The 21,852-nt window shown below is 44.3% G+C and overlaps 1 protein-coding gene across 5 annotated transcripts in view; it reads right to left on the bottom strand.

Annotated features, from left to right (window-relative positions):
* The window catches only part of CCDC62 (coiled-coil domain containing 62), a 35,384-nt gene extending 14,485 nt beyond the window's left edge, over positions 1 to 20,899 (bottom strand). The window contains exons 1-8 of one of the 5 annotated variants that reach the window (XM_066260680.1): positions 20,494 to 20,899; positions 17,977 to 18,169; positions 16,432 to 16,598; positions 14,901 to 15,002; positions 14,052 to 14,223; positions 12,770 to 12,871; positions 1,789 to 1,877; positions 1,317 to 1,432 (exon numbers count right to left, since the gene is read on the bottom strand). In XM_066260680.1, coding sequence (XP_066116777.1) covers positions 1,317 to 1,432; positions 1,789 to 1,877; positions 12,770 to 12,871; positions 14,052 to 14,223; positions 14,901 to 15,002; positions 16,432 to 16,598; positions 17,977 to 18,169; positions 20,494 to 20,868 — 1,316 coding nt within the window. In that variant the 5' untranslated portion in view covers positions 20,869 to 20,899. Of the gene's footprint in view, positions 1 to 1,316; positions 1,433 to 1,788; positions 1,878 to 12,769; positions 12,872 to 14,051; positions 14,224 to 14,900; positions 15,003 to 16,431; positions 16,599 to 17,976; positions 18,170 to 18,960; positions 19,202 to 20,411 lie in introns of those variants that run through there. The other 4 variants (XM_066260681.1, XM_066260684.1, XM_066260685.1 and 1 more) reach the window with 4 other exon arrangements.
* Positions 20,900 to 21,852: the final 953 nt, after the last annotated feature.

The following is a 21,852-nucleotide window of genomic DNA, read 5'->3' as shown; positions in this document are numbered from 1 at the left end:
CTGGCATATGTATCAGTTTGGCTCAAATAAACTCATAAAAATTCTCTACATGTTTGGACATTTCTTTCATCAACAAAGAGAAAAGAGCCGGTGTGTTCAGGCCTCTGCCTGCACGGGGGCTCCGGGGGACTTGATGCTCAGCAGCCACAACCAACTGGGAGACACGGCTTGTGCAGGGCCCCCAGCAGAAGGGCGCAGGAGAGAGTGCGGAATCCCCTGCCTTGCCATCTGTCCCAAGCCCTGCCCCTTGCAGCCCATTCCTGCAGCTGCTAACCAGTGGGCAAAGGAGCTGCCACCGACTGGGCCAGCCTGCTGGCCACAGGCGGCCGTGGGGAACATCCCAAGCCCTGCTCCTTCCCGTGACTCCTTGGGAAAGCAGTCTCAAGTTAACGGCGCGACAGTTGTGTGCCTGTCAGACTAAACCACATTGCGTCTACTGCTATTTTAATTTTACAGAAGTCCATTTAAGTCACACCCCGCTTGTTACAGGTAAGAGACTACATCTCTGTCTATTACCAAGGAAACAGGAAAATCGGGATGAGAGTGGAGCTCACCTCCTGCTGGCCAAGCACCTACTGCAGCTGCGTGCACAGTTCTCTGCGTTACTTCTTGGCAAGTACCCTGTCCTCCACATCTCTAGTCACCCTATTCCTAGCCCAGCACCTAGAATACTCTGCGGGCTGAATGACTGAACAAATGATTCATCTCTGTGGTTTCTACTTTAACAAAGCCTTCTACACAACCGGCACACAAATACTGTTTAATAAACTTCTTTTATCAAGTGCCTAAATTAGGATCATGTCCCAGATGCTAACTAAGCTCAGGTCTTATCACAACCCAGGATTAAAATGATTATCAGCTCACATATATTTATTCCCTACCACATAGGCAATAGTAGTAAGTGACGAGAATATTTCTCGTCAGCTGCGTCAGCACAAACCTCTTCATTTCCAAAATTTACTTTTGAGACAGTGGTATGAGTAGATGAGTAGAGGTTTAAGTACTTAACAAATATGGGTGGAGCCTGACCTGTGGTGGCGCAGTGGATAAAGCGTCGACCTGGAAATGCTGAGGTCGCCGGTTCGAAACCCTGGGCTTGCCTGGTCAAGGCACATATGGGAGTTGATGCTTCCAGCTCCTCCCCCCCTTCAATCTGTCTCTCTTCTCTCTCTCTCTCTCTCTCTCTCTCTCTCCCTCTCTCCTCTCTAAAATGAATTAAAATAAAAAATAATAATAATAAAAATAAAAATAAAAAATATGGGTGGAATGAGGGAATAAAATACAATATCCTATTAATAGCATCTTCCTAAGGTTACCTGGACTCCAGGGCCTTTGCTTCCTCCATCTTTGAGTTATATATGTGTATGAATTCCTGAGAATTTTCCACATTGAAATTAAGAAACTGCAGATCACTCTGTTGTTTTACGTAAATCTGCCGTAGATATTAATAAATCAATATAAAGGGTAACAACAAAACTAAATCAAACCAACAGTTTGGTACTTTCAAACGCTAAAAACAGATCACGTAGTGACTAGAAAAATATGCTAAACATTTTTGCTTTTATTTTTTTCCCCTATGTTAGCACTGATTGGTTAGTATAACTAGTCTCCTGACGTTGCATGACCACAAACAAGACCTTACCTGCTCTGCTAAATATGATCTATTCAATGTAGTTGGGATTCTGAAGTCACCACAAACAAAATCAACAGACACGCACATCTCCTGATTTGATGTTTGTTCATAAACGTTTCCTACCGACCAGTAAAGCAGTGTAATGGGGCGCATACCCGTCTCAAGTTGTGCAGCTCCGCGCTCGTGCGTTCCTGCTTTGACTTTGCAATATCAAGTAATTCGTCTTTCCTCTTCTCTCTCTCTGCTATCGAAGGAAAAATAGTAGAATATTTCTCGTCAGCTGTGTCGGCACAAACCTCTTCATTTCCAAAATTTACTTTTGAGACAGTAGTATGAGTAGATGAGAGGTTTAAGAAATCAGTGTAGCAAGTAATTTTTTAAGTTACTTCACAAAAGCGGTTTATTACAGTATTAACTAACAAATTCCATGTATTTTTCTTAGTAAATAATAATGGGATGTAAGAGTGAAAATAGGTAAATCAAAAAGGAAAGAGACTGCTAAAACATCCTGTAAATTTGTTTCCTCCCCTGATCGCCCACAGCGTTTCATTCATAGGGTCTATGTCAGTTCTCTGGGCCTCTGAGCTTCTTAGCAAACAGGAGAGCACACAAATGCAGATCCAAAGATTGTTTGAATTCATCTCTGAAGCCACTAAGATATATATAGATCTTTAATACATCTGTCTGGCCTGACCTGTGGTGGCGCAGTGGATAAAGCGTCTACCTGGAAATGCTGAGATCGCCAGTTCAAAACCCTGGGCTTGCCTGGTCAAGGCACATATGAGAGTTGATGCTTCCAGCTCCTCCCCCCTTCTCTCTGTCTCTCTCTCCTCTCTCTCCCTCTCTGCTGTTTCTCCTCTCTAATAATGAATAAATAAATTTAAAAAAAAAAGAACATCTGTCTGTACGTATCTTTAGCAATATATAAGACATTACCTTCAGACAGCACTCCTAACACTGGAAATAATGACCTCTAGTGGTAGAAAGCCATATTTTTCCACATGAGATTCAAATTCAGATTACAATTTTATTTGAAAAATTTTAAATAAAATACTGTATTTTGCCCTTTTAAACTTTATAGAAATGTATTCTCTTCCTAGAAAGCAGGGCATTGAGGGTAGGTGTGAGTAGACCCCCAAAAAATGTTAATTTAATTTCTGTTTGGAATTATATCTCTAGATCTACAATTTTTCTAATATGATCTTCCAAAATGAAAGCCTCATAAAACTCTCGCAAAGATAGAGATAAGATCTAGATACCGTGATCCTCAGTTGGAAGAGGATAGGGATGTTTACAGGGGAAACTGAGATACGGGGGCAGACAGGGAGGAGAAAACATGTGCCAATGTGTGGGGGAGGGAATGCAATTTTTTTTTTAATTTAATTTTATTTTTTTATTCATTTTAGAGAGGAGAGGGAGAGACAGAGAGAGAGGAGAGACAGAAAGAGAGAAGGGGGGGAGGAGCTGGAAGCATCAACTCCCATATGTGCCTTGACCAGGCAAGCCCAGGGTTTTGAACCGGCGACCTCAGCATTTCCAGGTCGACACTTTATCCACTGCGCCACCACAGGTCAGGCAGGGAATGCAATATTTGTGTACCAGGTGGGGGCTGAAGTTAAACCTTACTGATAAAACTTATTTTTAAATTATGAAGAATCGAAGTGACATCAGAGAAATGGCGCCGTGAGAAGTGCTCCTGATACGTCTCCCCAAAATTTCAACAAGTTCTTCAACCAGTGACAGAAAAATCTATCCTTGGAGCATGTGGAAGTCCCACACATTGAACAAAACCACCCTCAGATGCCATTAAGGAAAAGAAAATTGAATATCATGGATACAAAAGACAGAGATGTAGCACAGATAGATGAGGAAAAATCTATGGAGAAAAAAATTTAATATATTAGAAACTTTGGAGCTAAATGACAGAGAATTTAAAATAAAAATCCTAAAAATACTCAGAGATATACAAGAAAACACAGAAAGGCAATTTAGGGAGCTTAAAAAACAACTCAACAGGCCCTGGCCAGTTGGCACAGTGGTAGAGCATCGGCCTGGCGTGTAGGAGTCCCAGGTTTGATTCCCGGCCAGGGCACACAGGAGAAGCGCCCATCTGCTTCTCCACCCCTCCCCCTCTCCTTCCTCTCTGTCTCTCTCTTCCCCTCCCGCAGCCAAGGCTCCATTGGAGCAAAGATGGCCCAGGCACTGAGGATGGCTCTGTGGCCTCTGCCTCAGGCGCTAGAATGGCTCTGGTTGCAACAGAGCAACGCCCCAGATGGGCAGAGCATTGCCCCCCTGGTGGGCATACAAGGTGGATCCCAGTCGGGCGCATGTGGGTGTCTGTATGACTGCCTACCCGTTTCCAACTTTAGAAAAATACAAAAAAACAAACAAACAAAAAAACAATGAACACAAAGAATATGTTACCAAGGAAACTGAAACTATAAAAACAAATCAAACAGCCTAACCAGGTGGTGGCGCAGTGGATGGAGCATTGGACTGGGATGCGGAAGGACCCGGGTTCGAGACCTGAGGTCGCCGGCTTGAGCGCAGGCTCATCTGGCTTGAGTAAAAAGCTCACCAGCTTGGACCCAAGGTCGCTGGTTCCAGCAAGGGGTTACTCGGTCTGCTGAAGGCCCGCGGTTAAGGCACGTATGAGAAAGCAATCAGGCCTGACCCGTGGTGGCACAGTGGATAAAGCGTCAACCTGGAAATGCTGAGGTTGCCGGTTCGAAACCCTGGGCTTGCCTGGTCAAGGCACATATGGAAGTTGATGCTTCCAGCTCCTCCCCCCCTTCTCTCTCTCTGTCTCTTTCTTCTCTCTCTCTCTCTCCTCTCTAAAAATGAATAAATAAAATAAAATAATTAAAAAAAAGAGAGAGAAAGCAATCAATGAATAACTAAGAAGTCGCAATGCGCAACAAAAAACTAATGATTGATGCTTCTCATCTCTCTCCATTCCTGTCTGTCTGTCCCTGTCTATCTCTGCCTCTATAAAAAAAACAAAAAACAGCCCTGGCCGGTTGGCTCAGCGGTAGAGCGTCGGCCTAGCGTGCGGAGGACCCGGGTTCGATTTCCAGCCAGGGCACACAGGAGAAGCGCCCATTTGCTTCTCCACCCCTCCGTCGCGCTTTCCTCTCTGTCTCTCTCTTCCCTTCCCACAGCCAAGGCTCCATTGGAGCAAAGATGGCCCGGGCGCTGGGGATGGCTCTGTGACCTCTGCCTCAGGCGCTAGAGTGGCTCTGGTCACAACATGGCGACGCCCAGGATGGGCAGAGCATCGCCCCCTGGTGGGCAGAGCGTCGCCCCTGGTGGGCGTGCCGGGTGGATCCCGGTCGGGCGCATGCGGGAGTCTGTCTGACTGTCTCTCCGTTTCCAGCTTCAGAAAAATGAAAAAAACAACAACAAACAAATCAAACAGAGATGAAAAACTCAATTCATGAACTGAAAAACAAGGTAACAAGCTTAGCTAATAGAACAGGCCAGATAGAAGGTAGGATTAGTGACATAGAAGACAAGCAACTTGAGGCACAACAGAGAAAAGAAGAGAGAGACTCAAAAATTTTAAAAAATGAGAAAGCCCTACAGGAATTGTCTGACTCCATCAAAAAGAGACTAACATAAGAATAAAAGGTATATCAGAAGAAGAAGAGAGAGAAAATGGAATGGAGAACATATTCAAACAAATAATAGACGAGAACTTCCCAAGCCTGTGGAAAGAACTAAAGCCTCAAATTCAAGAAGCAAACAGAACACCGAGTTTTCTTAACTCCAACAAACCTACTCCAAGGCACATCATAATGAAATTGGCACAAACCAACAAAGAAAAAATTCTCAAGGCAGCCAGGGAAAAGAAGAATGCAACATATAGGCCCTGGTCGGTTGGCTCAGCAGTAGAGCGTCGGCCTGGCGTGCAGGGAACCCGGGTTCGATTCCCGGCCAGGGCACATAGGAGAAGCGCCCATTTGCTTCTCCACCTCCCCCCTTCCTCTCTCTCTCTTCCCCTCCCGCAGCCAAGGCTCCATTGGAGCAAAGATGGCCCGGGCGCTGGGGATGGCTCCTTGGCCGCTGCCCCAGGCGCTAGAGTGGCTCTGGTCGCGGCAGAGCGATGCCCCGGAGGGGCAGAGCATCGCCCCCTGGTGGGCAGAGCGTCGCCCCTGGTGGGCGTGCCGGGTGGATCCTGGTCGGGCACATGCAGGAGTCTGTCTGGCTGTCTCTCTCTGTTTCCAGCTTCAGAAAAAAAGAAAAAGAATACAACATATAAAGGAAGGCCTATTAAATTATCATCGTATTTCTCAGCAGAAACTCTACAAGCTAGAAGAGAGTGGACCCCAATATTTAAAGTTCTGAAAGAGAGGAACTTTCAGCCAAGAATACTATACCCATCAAAGCTATCCTTCAAATACGAAGGAGAAATAAAAACATTCAGATACAGAAAAGATGAGGGAATTTATCAACAGAAAACCCTCACTCCAGGAAATACTAAAGGGGGTTTTCCAACCAGATACAAAGAACAAAACAAAACAAAACCACAAGTAAAAGCTCTACCAAGAACACAATAAAACCAAATTTAAACCGTGACAACAAAAACAAAACAAAAAGCCCTGGCCGGTTGGCTCAGTGGTAGAGCGTCGGCCTGGCATGCAGAAGTCCTGGGTTCGATTTCCAGCCAGGGCACACAGGAGAAGCGCCCATCTGCTTCTCCACCCCTCCCCCTCTCCTTCCTCTCTGTCTCTCTCTTCCCCTCCCGCAGCCGAGGCTCCATTGGAGCAAAGATGGCCCGAGCGCTGGGGATGGCTCCTTGGCCTCTGCCCCAGGTGCTAGAGTGGCTCTGGTCGCGACAGAGCGACGCCCCGGAGGGGCAGAGCATCGCCCCCTGGTGGGCAGAGCGTCGCCCCTGGTGGGTGTGCGGGTGGATCCCGGTCGGGCGCATGCGGGAGTCTGTCTATCTCTCCCGTTTCTAGTTTCAGAAAACTACAACCCCCCCCCCCCCCCAGAGAGAGGACGGAGATTAACAGTAGCAAAGGATAATGGAGTGCAGAAGCACTCATAAGATAGTGTACTACAATGAACATGAGAGCTACCCTTTTCATTACTTAATGGTAACCACCCCTGAAAAAACCACCACAGAAGCATATGACTTAAAAAAAGTAGCAACAGGCCCTGGCTGGTTGGCTCAGTGGTAGAGCGTTGACCTGGCGTGCGGAAGTCCCGGGTTCAATTCCCGGCCAGGGAACACGAGAAGCGCCCATCTGCTTCTCCACCCCTTCCCCTCTCCTTCCTCTCTGTCTCTCTCTTCCCCTCCTGCAGCCAAGGCTCCATTGGAGCAAAGATGGCCCGGGCGCTGGGGATGGCCCCATGGCCTCTGCCTCAGGCACTAGACTGGCTCTGGATGCAACAGAGCGACGCCCCGGATGGGCAGAACATCGCCCCCTGGTGGGCGTGCCGGGTGGATCCCAGTCAGGTGCATGCAGGAGTCTGTCTGCTGCCTCCTCGTTTCCAGCTTCAGGAAAAAAAAAAGGTAACAACAGAGGAAAGAAGTATGGATAACAACCAAACAAAAACGAATGATAGAAAAACAAAAGAGAGAATCAAACAAGATATAAAACTAACAGCAATTTATAAAATAGTAATAGGGAACCCACAAGTGTCAATAATTACACTAAATGTAAATGGATTAAACTAATCAATAAAAAGACACAGAGTAACAGAATGGATTAAAAAAGAAAATCCAACTGTATGCTGCCTACAAGAAACACATCTAAGCAACAAGGATAAAAACAAATTCAAAGTAAAAGGCTGGAAAACAATACTCCAAGCAAATAACATCCCAAAAAAGCAGGTGTAGCAATACTCATATCTAATAATGCTGACTACAAGACAGCAAAAGTAATCAGAGACAAAAATGGTCATTTCATAATGATTAAGGGGACACTGAATCAAGAAGACATAACAATTCTTAATATATATGCACTAAACCAAGGAGCACCAAAATATATAAGACAGCTACTTATTGACCTAAAAACAAAAACTGGCCCTGGCCGGTTGGCTCAGTGGTAGAGCGTCGGCCTGGCGTGCAGGAGTCCTGGGTTAGATTCCCGGCCAGGGCACACAGGAGAAGCGCCCATCTGCTTTTCCACCCCTCCCCCCTCTCCTTCCTCTCTCTCTCTTCCCCTCCCGTAGCCAAGGCTCCATTGGAGCGAAGTTGGCCCGGGCACTGAGGATGGCTCCATGGCCTCTGCCTCAGGCACTAGAATGGCTCTGGTTGCCACAGAGCAACGCCCCAGGTGGGCAGAGCATCACCCACCGGGTGGATCCCGGTCGGGCACATGCGGGAGTTGTTCTGACTACCTCCCCGTTTCCAACTTCAGAAAAATACAAAAAAAAAAAAAAAAGAGAAAAAACAAACAAAAAAACTGACAAAAATACAATCATACTTGGAGACCTCAATACACCACTGACGGCTCTAGATCATTCATCCAAAGAGAAAATCAATAAAGATATATTGGCCTTAAACGAAACACTAGAGCAATTGGATAGTATAGACATCTACTGGACATTTCATCCCAAAGCGACAGAGTATATATTTTTCTCTAGTGTACATGGAACATTCTCAAGAATTGACCATATGTTGAGCCACAAAACTAACATCAGCAAATTCAGAAAAACTGAAATTGTACCAAGCATATTTTCTGATTATAAAGCCTTGAAACTAGAATTCAACTACAAAAAAGAGGGAAAACACCGCACAAAAATGTTGAAACTAAACAACATACTTTTAAAAAATGAATGGGTCAAAGAAGAAATAAGCTCAAAAGAAGAAATAAGCTCAGAGATCGAAAGATATATACAGACAAATGAAAATGACAATACAACATATCAGAATCTCTGGGATGCAGGAAAAGCAGTAATAAGAGGGAAGTTCATATCACTTCAGGCCTATATGAACAAACAAGATAGAGCCCAAGGAAACCACTTAACTTCACACCTTAAGGAACTAGAAAAAGAAGAACAAAGACAACCCAAAACTAGCCAAAGAAAGGAAATAATAAAAATCAGAGCAGAAATAAAAGAACAGAAAAACTATAGAAAAAATTATATAAAACAAGAAGCTGGTTCTTTGAAAAGATCAACAAACAAAGCCTTGGCAAGACTCACCAAGGAAAAAAGAGAAAGGACTCATATAAACAAAATCCAAAATGAAAGACAAGAAATCACCACAGACATCCTAGATATACAAAGAATTATTGTAGGATACTATGAAAAACTATATGCCACCGAATTCAACAATCTAGAAGAAATGGATAAATTCCTAGAACAATACAACCTTCCTAGACTGAGTCATGAAGAAGCAGAAAGCCTAAACAGACCAATTAGCAGGGAGGAAATAGAAAAAACTATTAAAAACCTCCCCAAAAATAAAAATCCAGGCCCAGACGGTTATACTAGTGAATTCTATCAAACATTCAAAGAAGACTTGGTTCCTATTCTACTCAAAGTCTTCCAAAAAATTGAAGAAGCAATACTTCCAAACACATTTTATGAGGCCAACATAACCCTCATACCGAAACCTGGCAAGGATGGCACAAAAAAGAAAACTACAGACCAATATCTCTAATGAAAACAGATGCTAAATACTAAACAAAATACTAGCAAATCGAATACAACAACATATTAAAAAATAATGCATCATGATCAAGTGGGATTCATCCCAGAATCTCAAGGATGGTTCAACATACGTAAAATGGTTAACGTAATACACTATATCAACAAAACAAAGAACAAAAACCACATGATCTTATCAATAGATGCAGAAAAAGCATTCGATAAAATACAACACAACTTTATGTTTAAGACACTCAACAAAATGGGTATAGAAGGAAAATATCTCAACATGATAAAGGCCATATATGATAAACCATCAGCTAACATCATATTAAATGGCATAAAACTGAGGACTTTCCCCCTTAAATCAGAAACAAGACAGGGTTGTCCACTCTCTCCACTCTTATTTAACGTGGTGCTAGAAGTTCTAGCCTGAGCAATCAGACAAGATAAAGAAATAAAAGGCATCCATATCGGAAAAGAAGAAGGAAAGGTTTCACTTTTGCAGATGATATGATCCTATACATTGAAAACCCGAAGACTCCACAAAAAGATGACTAGAAACAATAAACCAATACAGTAAGGTCGCAGGATACAAAATTAATATACAAAAGTCCATAGCCTTTCTATATGCCAACAACAAAACATTAGAAAACGAACTCAAAAAAATAATCCCCTTCATGATTGCAACAAAAAAAAATACCTAGGAATAAACATAACAAAGAATGTAAAGGACCTATATAAAGAAAACTACAAAGCATTGTTAAGGGAAATCGAAAAAGATATAATGAAATGAAAAAATATTCCTTGTTCTTGGATAGGAAGAATAAACATAATCAAATGGCCATATTACCCAAAACAATATACAAATTTAATGCAATTCCCATCAAAATTCCAATGACATTTTTTTAAAGAAATGGAACAAAAAATCATCAGATTTATATGGAACTATAAAAAATCCCGAATAGCCAAAGCAATCCTAAGGAAAAAGAATGAAGTGAGGGCATTACAATACCTGACTTCAAATTATATTATAGAGTCACAACAATCAAAACAGCATGGTGCCTGACCAGGCAGTGGCACAGTGAATAGAGCATCAGACTGGGATGCAAAGGACCCAGGTTCGAGACCCCGAGGTCGCCAGCTTGAGCGCGGGCTCATCTGGTTTGAGCAAAAGCTCACCCATGGTCACTGGCTCCAGCAAGGGGTTACTCGGTCTGCTGAAGGCCCGCGGTCAAGGCACATATGAGAAAGCAATCAATGAACAACTAAGCTGTTGCAACGCGCAATGAAAAACTAATGATTGATGCTTCTCATCTCTCTCCGTCCCTGTCTATCCCTCTCTCTGACTCACTCTCTGTCTCTGTAAAAAAAAAAAACCAGCATGGTATTGGCAGAAAAATAGACCCTCAGGCCAATGGAACAGAATAGAAAGTCCAGAAATAAAACCACATATATATGGTCAAATAATTTTCGATAAAGGGGCCAACAACACACAATGGAGAAAAGAAAGCCTCTTCAACAAATGGGAAAACTGGAAAGCCACATGCAAAAGAATGAAACTGAACTACAGTTTGTCCCCCTGTACTAAAATTAATTCAAAATGGATCAAAGACCTAAATATGAGACCTGAAACAATAAAGTACATAGAAGAAAACATAGTACTAAACTCATGGACCTTGGTTTTAAAGAGCATTTTATGAATTTGACTCCAAAGGCAAGAGAAGTGAAGGCAAAGATAAATGACTGGGACTGCATCAGACTAAGAAGTTTTTTGCCTAGCAAGAGAAATTGACAACAAAATAAATAGACAGCCAACTAAATGGGAAATGATATTTTCAAACAACAGCTCAGATAAGGACCTAATATCCAAAATATACAAAGAACTCATAAAACTCAACAACAAACAAACAAACAATCCAATAAAAAAATGGGAAGAGGACATGAATAGACACTTCTCCCAGGAAGAAATACAAATGGCCAACAGATATATGAAAAGATGCTCATCTTCATTAGTTATTAGAAAAATGCAAATCAAAACTACAATGAGATACCACCTCACACCTGTTAGATTAGCTATTATCAACAAGACAGGTAATAGCAAGTGTTGGAGAGGCTGTGGAGAAAAAGGAATCCTCATTCACTGTTGGTGGGAATGTAAAGTAGTACAACCATTATGGAAGAAAGTATGGTGGTTCCTCAAAAAACTGAAAATAGAACTACCTGATGACCCAGCAATCCCTCTACTGGGTATATACCCCCAAAACTCAGAGACATTGATATGTAAAGACACATGTAGCCCCATGTTCATTGGAGCATTGTTCACAGTGGCCAAGACATGAAAACAACCAAAAAACCCTTCAATAGATGACTGGATAAAGAAGATGTGGCACATATACACTATGGAATACTACTCAGCCATAAGAAATGATGACATTGGATCATTTACAACAAAATGGATCTTGATAACATCATACGGAGTGAAATAAATCAGAAAAAACTAAGAACTGCATGATTCCATATATAGGTGGGACATAAAAACGAGACTAAGAGACACAGACAAGACTGTGGTGGTTGGGGGGGGAGGGAGGAGAGGGAGGGAGAGGGGAAAGGGGAGGGAGAGGGGCACAAAGAAAACCAAATAGAAGGTGACGGAGGCCAAAAAAAAAGAAAGAAAAGGCCCTGGCCGGTTGGCTCAGCGGTAGAGCGTCGGCCTGGCATGCGGGGGACCCGGGTTCGATTCCCGGCCAGGGCACACAGAAGAAGCGCCCATTTGCTTCTCCACACACCCCCCCTCCTTCCTCTCTGTCTCTCTCTTCCCCTCCCGCAGCCAAGGCTCCATTGGAGCAAAAGATGGCCCGGGCGCTGGGGATGGCTCCTTGGCCTCTGCCCCAGGCGCTAGAGTGGCTCTGGTTGCGGCAGAGCGAGGCCCGGAGGGGCAGAGCATCACCCCCTGGTGGGCAGAGCCTCGCCCCTGGTGGGCATGCCGGGTGGATCCCGGTCGGGTGCATGGTGCATGCGGGAGTCTGTCTGACTGTCTCTCCCTGTTTCCAGCTTCATAAAAATACAAAAAAAAAAAAAAAAAAATTATGAAGAATTCCTCCCCAATATGATTATTTTAAGGTTATACCAATGTAACTGAACCAACCGTAACAATTATAGGTAATCTGTTGGCAAAACTGAAAAAAAAAACCCCAAAATGCTGAATTGTTCATTTTTATACAGTGTTTGCAAAAGTATAAACAATCCTCCTCCGATTCATAATATTTTTTCTTAATGAACTTTAGTGAGAAGTCTAGTCACACGCTTCAGCAGAAAGGGAGGGTGGCTCATTTTGTAGAAAAGCAAACAGTTATCTGGGAAGCCTGACAACAGCTTCAAAAGTCCCTGCCTGGTCCCACTTCCCCACCCCTCAAAAAGGGGGGAGGGACTATTTTGAGAGAGGTATAACTTCTTTAGCCTGCCACAGTAGAACTGTAGAAGTTTGAGATATAAATACATAACTATTCACTTAAACTAATTATTCATTTTTACCAGTAAAAACCAATTCATCTTCCAGGCAACTCTTCTCTTGCTTGAGGCGAATGATCTCTTCCCGTTGTTCGTTATTTTCTGTTGTCTTTTCATTTAGATCTTCTTCACAAACAGAGGGGAAGGGGAGTTCTCAAATCAACATAGTTCCTGGAAGAATACCCACCTTATGACTACCTCTCATGCCCTCAGCACCCCCTCCCAATTAATAGAAAATCCTGCTGACTCTACAGTCGAAATTTGGCCCATATGCAGCAGCCCAGCACATCCCCAGCAATGAATGACCCTGGCCAAGGCTTTGCTTGTCTCTCCCCTGGCTGGTCTCCCAGTCCGAACCTTGCCTACTGCCCACAGAGCAATCGCGGCAAACTGCCTATGATGCTAAATCAGGCACAGTAAACCCCCACAATGCCACCAGCAACTCACTGCCTCAAGAGGCGTTCCACTAGGACAGAGGGCGGCTTCCCCCACACCATGCCTTTGTTATTCTAAGAGTGCTTGTTCCATGGGGGGAGGGGGAGTCAGTCCTCGTGTCTAATGTGGTGACCATTTATAAAATGATAGCCCCTCCATCCAACAGTTTACTCTGCCCCATAGTGGGGAAGGTCAGAGGAAAGCGGGTCTATAGCCTCTGTGGACAAATTTGTTTCCCACTGAGCTGAGAGAGAGAAAGCAGTAGCTCCCTGGTGCAGCAAAGGCAGGGTTATTTAACACTTTCATGCACTTGCCCCAACTCTGTTATTTGTCTTGTAACGCAAAAATGGCAGCAAGCCCTGGCCAGTTGGCTCAGTGGTAGAGCATCGGCCTGGCGTGAAGGAGTCCCGGGTTCGATTCCCGGACAAGGCACACAGGTGAGGTGCCCATCTGCTTCTCCATCCCTCCCCATCTCCTTCCTCTCTGTCTCTCTCTTCCCCTCCCGCAGCCAAGGCTCCATTGGAGCAAAATTGGCCCAGGCACTGAGGATGGCTCTGTGGCCTCTGCCTCAGGCGCTAGAATGGCTCTGGTTACAACTGAGCAATGCCCAAGATGGGCAGAGCATTGCCCCCTGGTGGGCATGCCGGGTGGATCCCGGTCAGGTGCATGTGGGAGTCTGTCTGACTGCCTTCCCGTTCCCAACTACAGAAAAATTACAAAAAAAAAAAAAAAATGGCAGCAAGATTCTAGATACATTTCATGGCAGGACGTGAAGCCAGCAAAACACCTATTCTCAACCATAAGATGAACTGAACCTGAATGAAGAATACGGTCCCAAGATAACATGCTTAAATTTATGCTTCTTCCTTACCTTTTAGTTTACTGATTTCAGTCTTAAGGGTCTTCAATTTCTGCTTACAGTCTTGCTTTTCTTTCATAATACAAGTCTCCACCATCTTGGCATCGCGTAAGGCATGCTCTAACAATTTAAATTTACCCGAGCAGTCTGCAATGTGGTTAACTGCCTCAATAATATCTTTGTCCTAAAAAAAAAAAAAAAAAAAAAAAAAAAAAATTGAAAGCTGCCATGTAAGATTTTAAACTTCCAATTAATCAATACAAAAGATTATAGTTATTAAGATATCATGGTGTGCCAGGTTTCATTCTAAGCACTTCTCATGTTTGACTCATTTAATCGGCACAATAACCCTAAGGCGCATGAGACAGGTGAGTCAGGAGTCAATTGCCCAAGGTTACACCACTAGTTAAGTGATGAAACTCCCACCTGAACCCAGCCGGCTGGCTGCAGAACCTGGAACAACCCACCACAGCTTGCTGACTCAGAAAGCTTAGCGAGATGATGCAACTCTCTAAGAAACTGTAATACCAGGAGGGCAGGTGGCCCCAGAGGGGGTTTACACTCCGCATCACAGATAAATCCCACGGGACACGCCAGTAGCTCCACCTATCTGTATAACTATGGAAATTCTTTTTATTAATTGGTTTAAGCAAGAGAGAGAGAGACAGAAATATCAATATGTTCCTGTCTATGCCCTGACCCGGGATCAAACTGCCAACTTCTGCACTTCAGGACAATGTTCTAACCGACTATGGTATCCCGGCAGGGTGGCATAGCTATGGGATTTACGTAAGATAATGTACATGACTACACAAACCACAGAGCACCCCGGCGAATGGAGGCAGTATTATTGCGAGTTACCTTTAGTTTTATCATTGTCGTCAGAGCCTGCTCTCGAGCTTGCAATTGTCCTACCTGCGCAGAAAGTTCCACTAATGTATTGCTGAGATTCTGATTTCTAGCCTGCAAGGGAACAACACACAAATACGTACTAACTTAGGAGTCATTTAAAAGCTTTCGTTCCTATCAGCAGCCACACTCTGTGCTCAATCTTCCGTTTCATTTTTCCTCTATCTTTAGTAACAAAGTGGGCCCAGTGACCCGTCACCAAAAAGAACACACATACCTGTTTCTCCATTACCCCTAGCATGCTCTCAGTACTAATGTTTACGCTACTGGATTATACTGGTTAGGTCTATAAACATGTCTGCTTCTTAACGTCTTTATGTATAATTCTAGGTTGGTAAGAAAGAAGAAAACAAGCGAATGAACAAAAACTGAGATCTCCATTGCTAAAATCAAGTACTAGTAAACATCTTGTGCTTTTTTTTTTTTTTTACTTTGTGTTGAAGGAACTTCATATTGGGGTATTGCCATTTAACAGGTTTTTTTTTAAACCAGAGAACTCTATCTGATATAACTATTGTGTACATGGGGGAGGAGGGAGAAAGGGAGGGAGCGAGAGAGAAAGGGAAAGGGAAAGCGGGAGGGAGGGAGAGGGGAAAGGAGGGAAGGAGAGAGAAACATTGCTTCGGTGTTCTACTTACTTGCACATTTACTGGTTGCTTCTTGTATGTGCCCTGGATGGGAATTGAACACACAACCTTGGTGTATCAGGGTAACACTCTAATCAACTGAGCTACCTGGCCAGGGCACACAGTTCTTTTTTTAGAAAGCATAATTTGAAGAGACCAAAACTTTATGACACTGATCTCAGACTTTAAGAAAGACTTTTCTAAAGTAACCCATTGTTGATGAAATGATAGATGCTACTAAACCTAATGGACTAACAGTTAGCAAAGGGTAGTAATGAAGCTTCCCCTCTAAGACAGGCGGCTAATCAGAGCAGCACCACGAATACAAGACAACAACGAACAAGGGTGCATGGATATACTTTCATACACACACATATGATTTTTTTTTTTTTTGGTATTTTCCTGAAATTGGAAACAGGGAGGCAGTCAGACAGACCCCCGCATGTGCCCGACCGGGATCCACCTGGCATGCCCACCAGAGGGTGATGCTCTGCCCATCTGGGGCGTTGCTCTGTTACAACCAGAGCCATTCTAGCCCCTGAGGCAGAGGTACCATGGAGCCATCCTCAGCACTCGGGCCAACTTTGCTCCAGTGAAGCCCCAGCTGCGGGAGGGGAAGAGAGAGACAGAGAGGAAGGAGAGGGGGAGGGGTGCAGAAGCAGATGGGCGCTTCTCCTGTGTGCCCTGGCCGGGAATTGAACCCAGGACTCCTGCACGCCAGGCTGACGCTCTACCACTAAGCCAACCAGCCAGGGCCACATATGCATTTTTAATGGAAACATTTCAATCTAAATTTTCAGTAACTGAAACACAAACAGAATTTGGGCTAGAGAAGACTCTCACAAAAGAAAACCAACCTCAAGGTCCTCAGAGAGGAGAGAGGAGTGCGTTGCCTTCTGCGCCATTTCCTGAAGCTGCAGCTGAGTCCTCTGAAGAGCTGTCTGGCATTCCGTCTGATTAGATTCAAGGGTTTTCACCTTCTTCGTGAGTGACCTGATTATTTCAGTTCTTTTATGTAGTTCACCTGAGGGAAATTTCATCAGTAACTTATTTGTGGTCAGATCAGAAGGTGAAAATGCATTGTTTCCAACACATGGTTAAAAAGGAAGTGTGCTAAAGAAGTTTTTGGGTTTTTTTTATTTTTATTTATTAATTTTAGAGAGAGACAGAGACAGAAACACCAACCTGTTCCTGTACGTGCCCTGACCGGGGATCAAATTGGGAATCTCTGCACTTTGGGACAATGCTTTAACCAACCGAGCTATCCGGTCAGGGCAAGTGTGCTAAAGAATTTTTTTAAAGCTAATTCTCCTTTTAAAAGTTTTTATTATGGCCCTGTAATTGAAAACTAGAAACTGATTAAATTTTAAAAAAATGAAAAAAAGGATGGAAAAATTATGCATACTATTTGGATTGTCGTGTTTACAGGATCCTTTGTGTAATATAGTGGGAAAAAAAGGTGCTATATGGTGTCTACCAAACAAATCTAGTGTCTTCCCTTCATACATTCTAGTACTTCTGTAGAGTCAGTAAAACATTCAGACAATTAACAGGGAACACAAGAAAATTTCTGCAAGCCATTTTTGTGACTACCATTGTAAAAGATAAGCATTTTAGGAACATCAGATCAAATTCAGTATCAAAGAGTTTACAATCTTTGAGTTAGCTGAAGAGAAATGGCTAGTCCTATGATGTCTTTATTCATATTCTAGCTCAGAGCTAATTTTCTAGAGATATTCACTCTTAACACTCTATGTTGTCAGGGAGCTCTACCTAGCACTCTTTCTTTTCTTTTTTTTTTTTTTGTATTTTTCTGAAGTTGGAAACGGGGAGGCAGTCAGACAAGACTCCTGCATGCGCCCGACCGGGATCCACCCGGCATGCCCACCAGGGGGCAATGCTCTGCCCATCTGGGGCATTGCCCTGTTGCAACCAGAGCCATTCTAGTGCCTGAGGCAGAGGCCATGGAGCCATCCTCAGCACTCGGGCCAACTTTGCTCCAATGGAGCCTTGGCTACGGGAGGGGAAGAGAGAGACAGAGAGAAAGGAGAGGGGGAGGGGTGGAGAAGCAGATAGGCGCTTCTCCTGTGTGCCCTGGCCGGGAATCGAACCCGGGACTTCCGCACGCCAGGCTGACGCTCTACCACTGAGCCAATTGGCCAGGGCCTACCTAGCACTCTTTCTACATTTAAGTACTTTGCTCATCCTACTTTTAATTCACATCATATTTGTTCAATCGCAAGTGTTCATAAAGTCTTCCTACCTTCAGTGAAACAATGAAACAAAGAACTTCAGGACGGCAGGTATTGCGTTGGGATTCTCCTTCTCTAGCTCCCCCTGAGCCCTTGTAATGTGTTAGCCTATGGAAGTGCATAACAAATGTTGCTGAGTGCATTTCTGACCTTCTAATTTGCTGCAACGCTCTTCCAGGGTCAGCACTTTCTGCCGATCCTCTTCCCATGACAGAAGTTGCCTCTGATGTACTGCAACCATGTCATTGAGCTCTTTATCACGATCTTTCAGTTCTCCAATGAGCAGCTGCAGCTCTTTCCGTTGCCTTTCGATAGTGGAAACCTCAACTTCCGACCCGATGTTCTAATCACAGAAGGTAGTTCACATTGAAATAAAACTTAATCAAAGCATAAGTCAGCCAAAGCCTATTTTCCAAGTAATTCTACTGTCTTTGGCTGCCAATTCAAGGTAGTTAACTGAGTAGTTCACTCTCCATAACGTGGCATCAAAATTACATATACTTAAAACAAGCTCACATCTACTGGGCACCACCTCTATCATTCTGACATACCACGCACACCACTTAAAACGTGGGCCCGTTTCTCAAACCTCCACTGGCTAATGACAAATGTGCCCATCTCTGCATTTTTCTTTCTTGCTGTCAATCCTCTGCGAATATCAATCAACAATACTATCCCTCACCTTGCCCCAGCAGTTCTGGAGCAGTCAGATTAAAGGAAACGTGAAAGAATTACTGGTTAGATGTAAATCGTTCTCATAACATCTAACACATCTTTATACACTCTGCCAACCAAGAACAATTTAATATTGTGACTGGTCCAAATTCAACATCCCTATTAAAGAAAAAATTTCAAACATACACAGAAGACAGAGAAGAGCACGATAATCTTCCATATGCTCAGAACCCAGGTCCTACCATTATTAAGATTTTGCTACATCTGTTTCATTTGTTTTTCTTTTTGGTGTTGATTTAAAAAATACATTTCACTTAAACACACTTCAGCATGCATCTTTTAAAAATGAATACTTTTAAATAACCATAATGCCACTTTCATACCCACCAAAATTATCTACAGTAATTCCCTTTTAAATATACATCATTTTAAAGTGCACTACAAGAAAGGTAGTCCGACCTAAGTAGGAATCCAGAATGAGCTGCTTGGTGGCTTTATAACCTTGGGCAAGATCCTTAACATTAAACTCAGTTTCCTCATCTGTCAAGATGGTAATAACATACTGGCACTTCTTAGAGGTGTGTGGATTACGCAAGATAAACTCTGTAAAGCAATTCTCAGAACTTGGCACATGGTAATAGGTAGGCATTCAACAAACATTAGCTGTTAATAAGGTTGTAAGTTACACTTTGTCCCCAACAATGAAATAAAGAACTAAACGTGTTTACTTTAAGAATTCTATCTTAAAGATGGGAGTGAAAAGTTCACGGGGAGGGGGCATGGACGTCATGCCTACTTTCTGAAAAAATATAATTTGTAAGTAGAAAATAACAAGGTATTAAGTAAAGTTACTAGTGACTACATACAGAAAATGGAATTTACAGTCAAAAGGCTCCAAATCACAAGACTTGAATCATCTTTGGTCATCCCTTCGACCCATTCATTCATTCATTCCTTCCTTCCTTCAAGAACTAGTTACTGAAAAACAAGTGGCTGGGCATACAGCAAAGGGCTAGGATCGGAAAACAGCCACTAGGCCAAGTACACAAAAACGTTCATCTCATCGCGCACCGATCCATGCAAACTCTGGGCAAGTTCACTTTCAGGGCTCTTTTGGCAGAAGAGTTTATAAGGATGCTCCCTGATGGCAGGTTACCAAGGTCAGGGCCGGACGCGAGTGGCGCTGAGAAGAGCAGCTCTACAAACGCCCCCCTCCCCACCCCCGGTTCTCGTTAAGAAGGGAGCACCTAGCCCTGGCCGGTTGGCTCAGCGGTAGAGCGTCGGCCTAGCGTGCGGAGGACCCGGGTTCGATTCCCGGCCAGGGCACATAGGAGAAGCGCCCATTTGCTTCTCCACCCCTCCGCCGCGCTTTCCTCTCTGTCTCTCTCTTCCCCTCCCGCAGCCAAGGCTCCATTGGAGCCAAGATGGCCCGGGCGCTGGGAATGGCTCTGTGGCCTCTGCCTCAGGCGCTAGAGTGGCTCTGGCCGCAATATGGCGACGCCCAGGATGGGCAGAGCATCGCCCCCTGGGGGGCAGAGCACCGCCCCTGGTGGGCGTGCCGGGTGGATCCCGGTCGGGCGCATGCGGGAGTCTGTCTGACTGTCTCTCCCTGTTTCCAGCTTCAGAAAAATGAAAAAAAAAAAAAAAAAAAAAAAAAAAAAAAAAGAAGGGAGCACCTGCTCCCGCCCCTGCTCTCGGGGCGCCCGGGCTGGATAACAAGTTTCCTTTGAGATAAAGAAACGGATATCGACGACCTGGCTACTACTGTTTTCAGTTTGAAGCAGAATCCGTGCCTTTAAAAAAACAACATTCAAGTCTGGCCAACATGCATGCTTGTTCCCCAAGGTCTGCCCTCCTGTCGCAACCCGGGACCCGCCGGGAGGACCAGCGAGCCCGCGGCGGCCGCTCACCCGGCGCCCGGCGAAGAAGGTCGCCGAAGGGATCATAGGTGTTTCCTCCGCCCCCGGAGCAAGTCGCGGTGCGCAGCGTCACCTTAGAAACGCCATAGACGCGCCTGTCCGAAGCGGCGGCGGAGGGGGGCGGAATCCGCGCCCCGGAACCCACGTCCTCGGCCAGCCCAAGCAAGCCCACCCAAACCGCCCGCCCAGCGGCACGCGCGCGTCCGCCCAAGCCTACGGCGTCGCCGAGGGGCCGCTCCGGATCTCGCGATACCTCGGCGGCCGCGCGAGCCGACGCGGGAAGCTGGCTCTCTACACACCGCGTGCAGCGTGGCTGGCACAGCTCTCCCGACGTTTCCAAGTCGGGGCCTGGGGGCTCGTGCGCTCCATCACTCAAGTCCGCAAAGAACCGGTTCCCTGCAGTTACCCGGTAAACGACGAAGCAATGAAAGGCTGTTTCTGTCCGCATCACTCTGGGTGGTAACAGCCAAGTTGCTCACCTGTTTTCCTCTCGCTCTACTACTGAAATGTGAGCTGTCATTTTAGCTGCTGGGTGTACCTGGGACCATACCTGGCATTCAAACAAATAAATGGAATGAAGCAGACACCATCCCTGGTAGTCAGTAGTGGCTGGCCAGATCAGCACACAGCTCTAAATTAAGAATTACAGACAAAAAACAGAAACAAAAATTGTTTGGATTCTTGATGTAGCTAGCTCTTGAATAGCAATGGGTATCTTTGCAACTTTATGATGACAGAATTTACCGCATTCTGGGTTTTATTCAAGTGGTTTCATAATCCTGCCTTCTTCCTCTTTTCCTCTTCAAATTATATAGGAACTGAACTGTGAAGGAAAAAAATACCACATTTAACTTCTGGTCACCCACCTGTTAGATGGCATTACCGGCAAGTTACCAAGTACAATCTTACATTATTTCAACTTTACTTTTTGATCGACCATGAATTAGCAAAACATGCCCTTTGTGTTTATAAAATCTGAAAATGGAAAAACAAAATGACAATGTTTTGCTTTCAAACTTGACTGATTTGGGCAACACCTGCCTCCTCTGGATAGGCTGTTTAGGAGAAACAAGACAATGTCTTAGAATTTAAAATTAAGAAAATCCCGACTAGTTGCGCAAAACGGCCCATCAGTAGACGACTATGCAGTAAGTCGTGGCAGTGGAACGAGATGTGGAAAGTAATGTGGTTGAATGGCAGTTTTCCAGTTGGGGAGCATTTTAATTCAAATGCTTTTCAAACTTCACCATTTTACGGTTTGGCTTTTTTATTTTTATTTTTTTTAGGAAGCCCTAAAATGCCAATGTCTACCAGGAATCCACATGCCACTGCAGAAGTATGAGTACAGATACTAAGACATGAATGAGGTTCACCTTATGACATTAAGGCTGGTAAGTATTCATTGAATGTGGCAAGAGTATTTTTATGACTA

Source organism: Saccopteryx bilineata, chromosome 2 (genome assembly GCF_036850765.1).
Source record: "Saccopteryx bilineata isolate mSacBil1 chromosome 2, mSacBil1_pri_phased_curated, whole genome shotgun sequence".
Classification (NCBI taxonomy): Eukaryota; Metazoa; Chordata; class Mammalia; order Chiroptera; family Emballonuridae; genus Saccopteryx; species Saccopteryx bilineata.
This window is presented reverse-complemented; position numbering and strand designations above follow the sequence as displayed.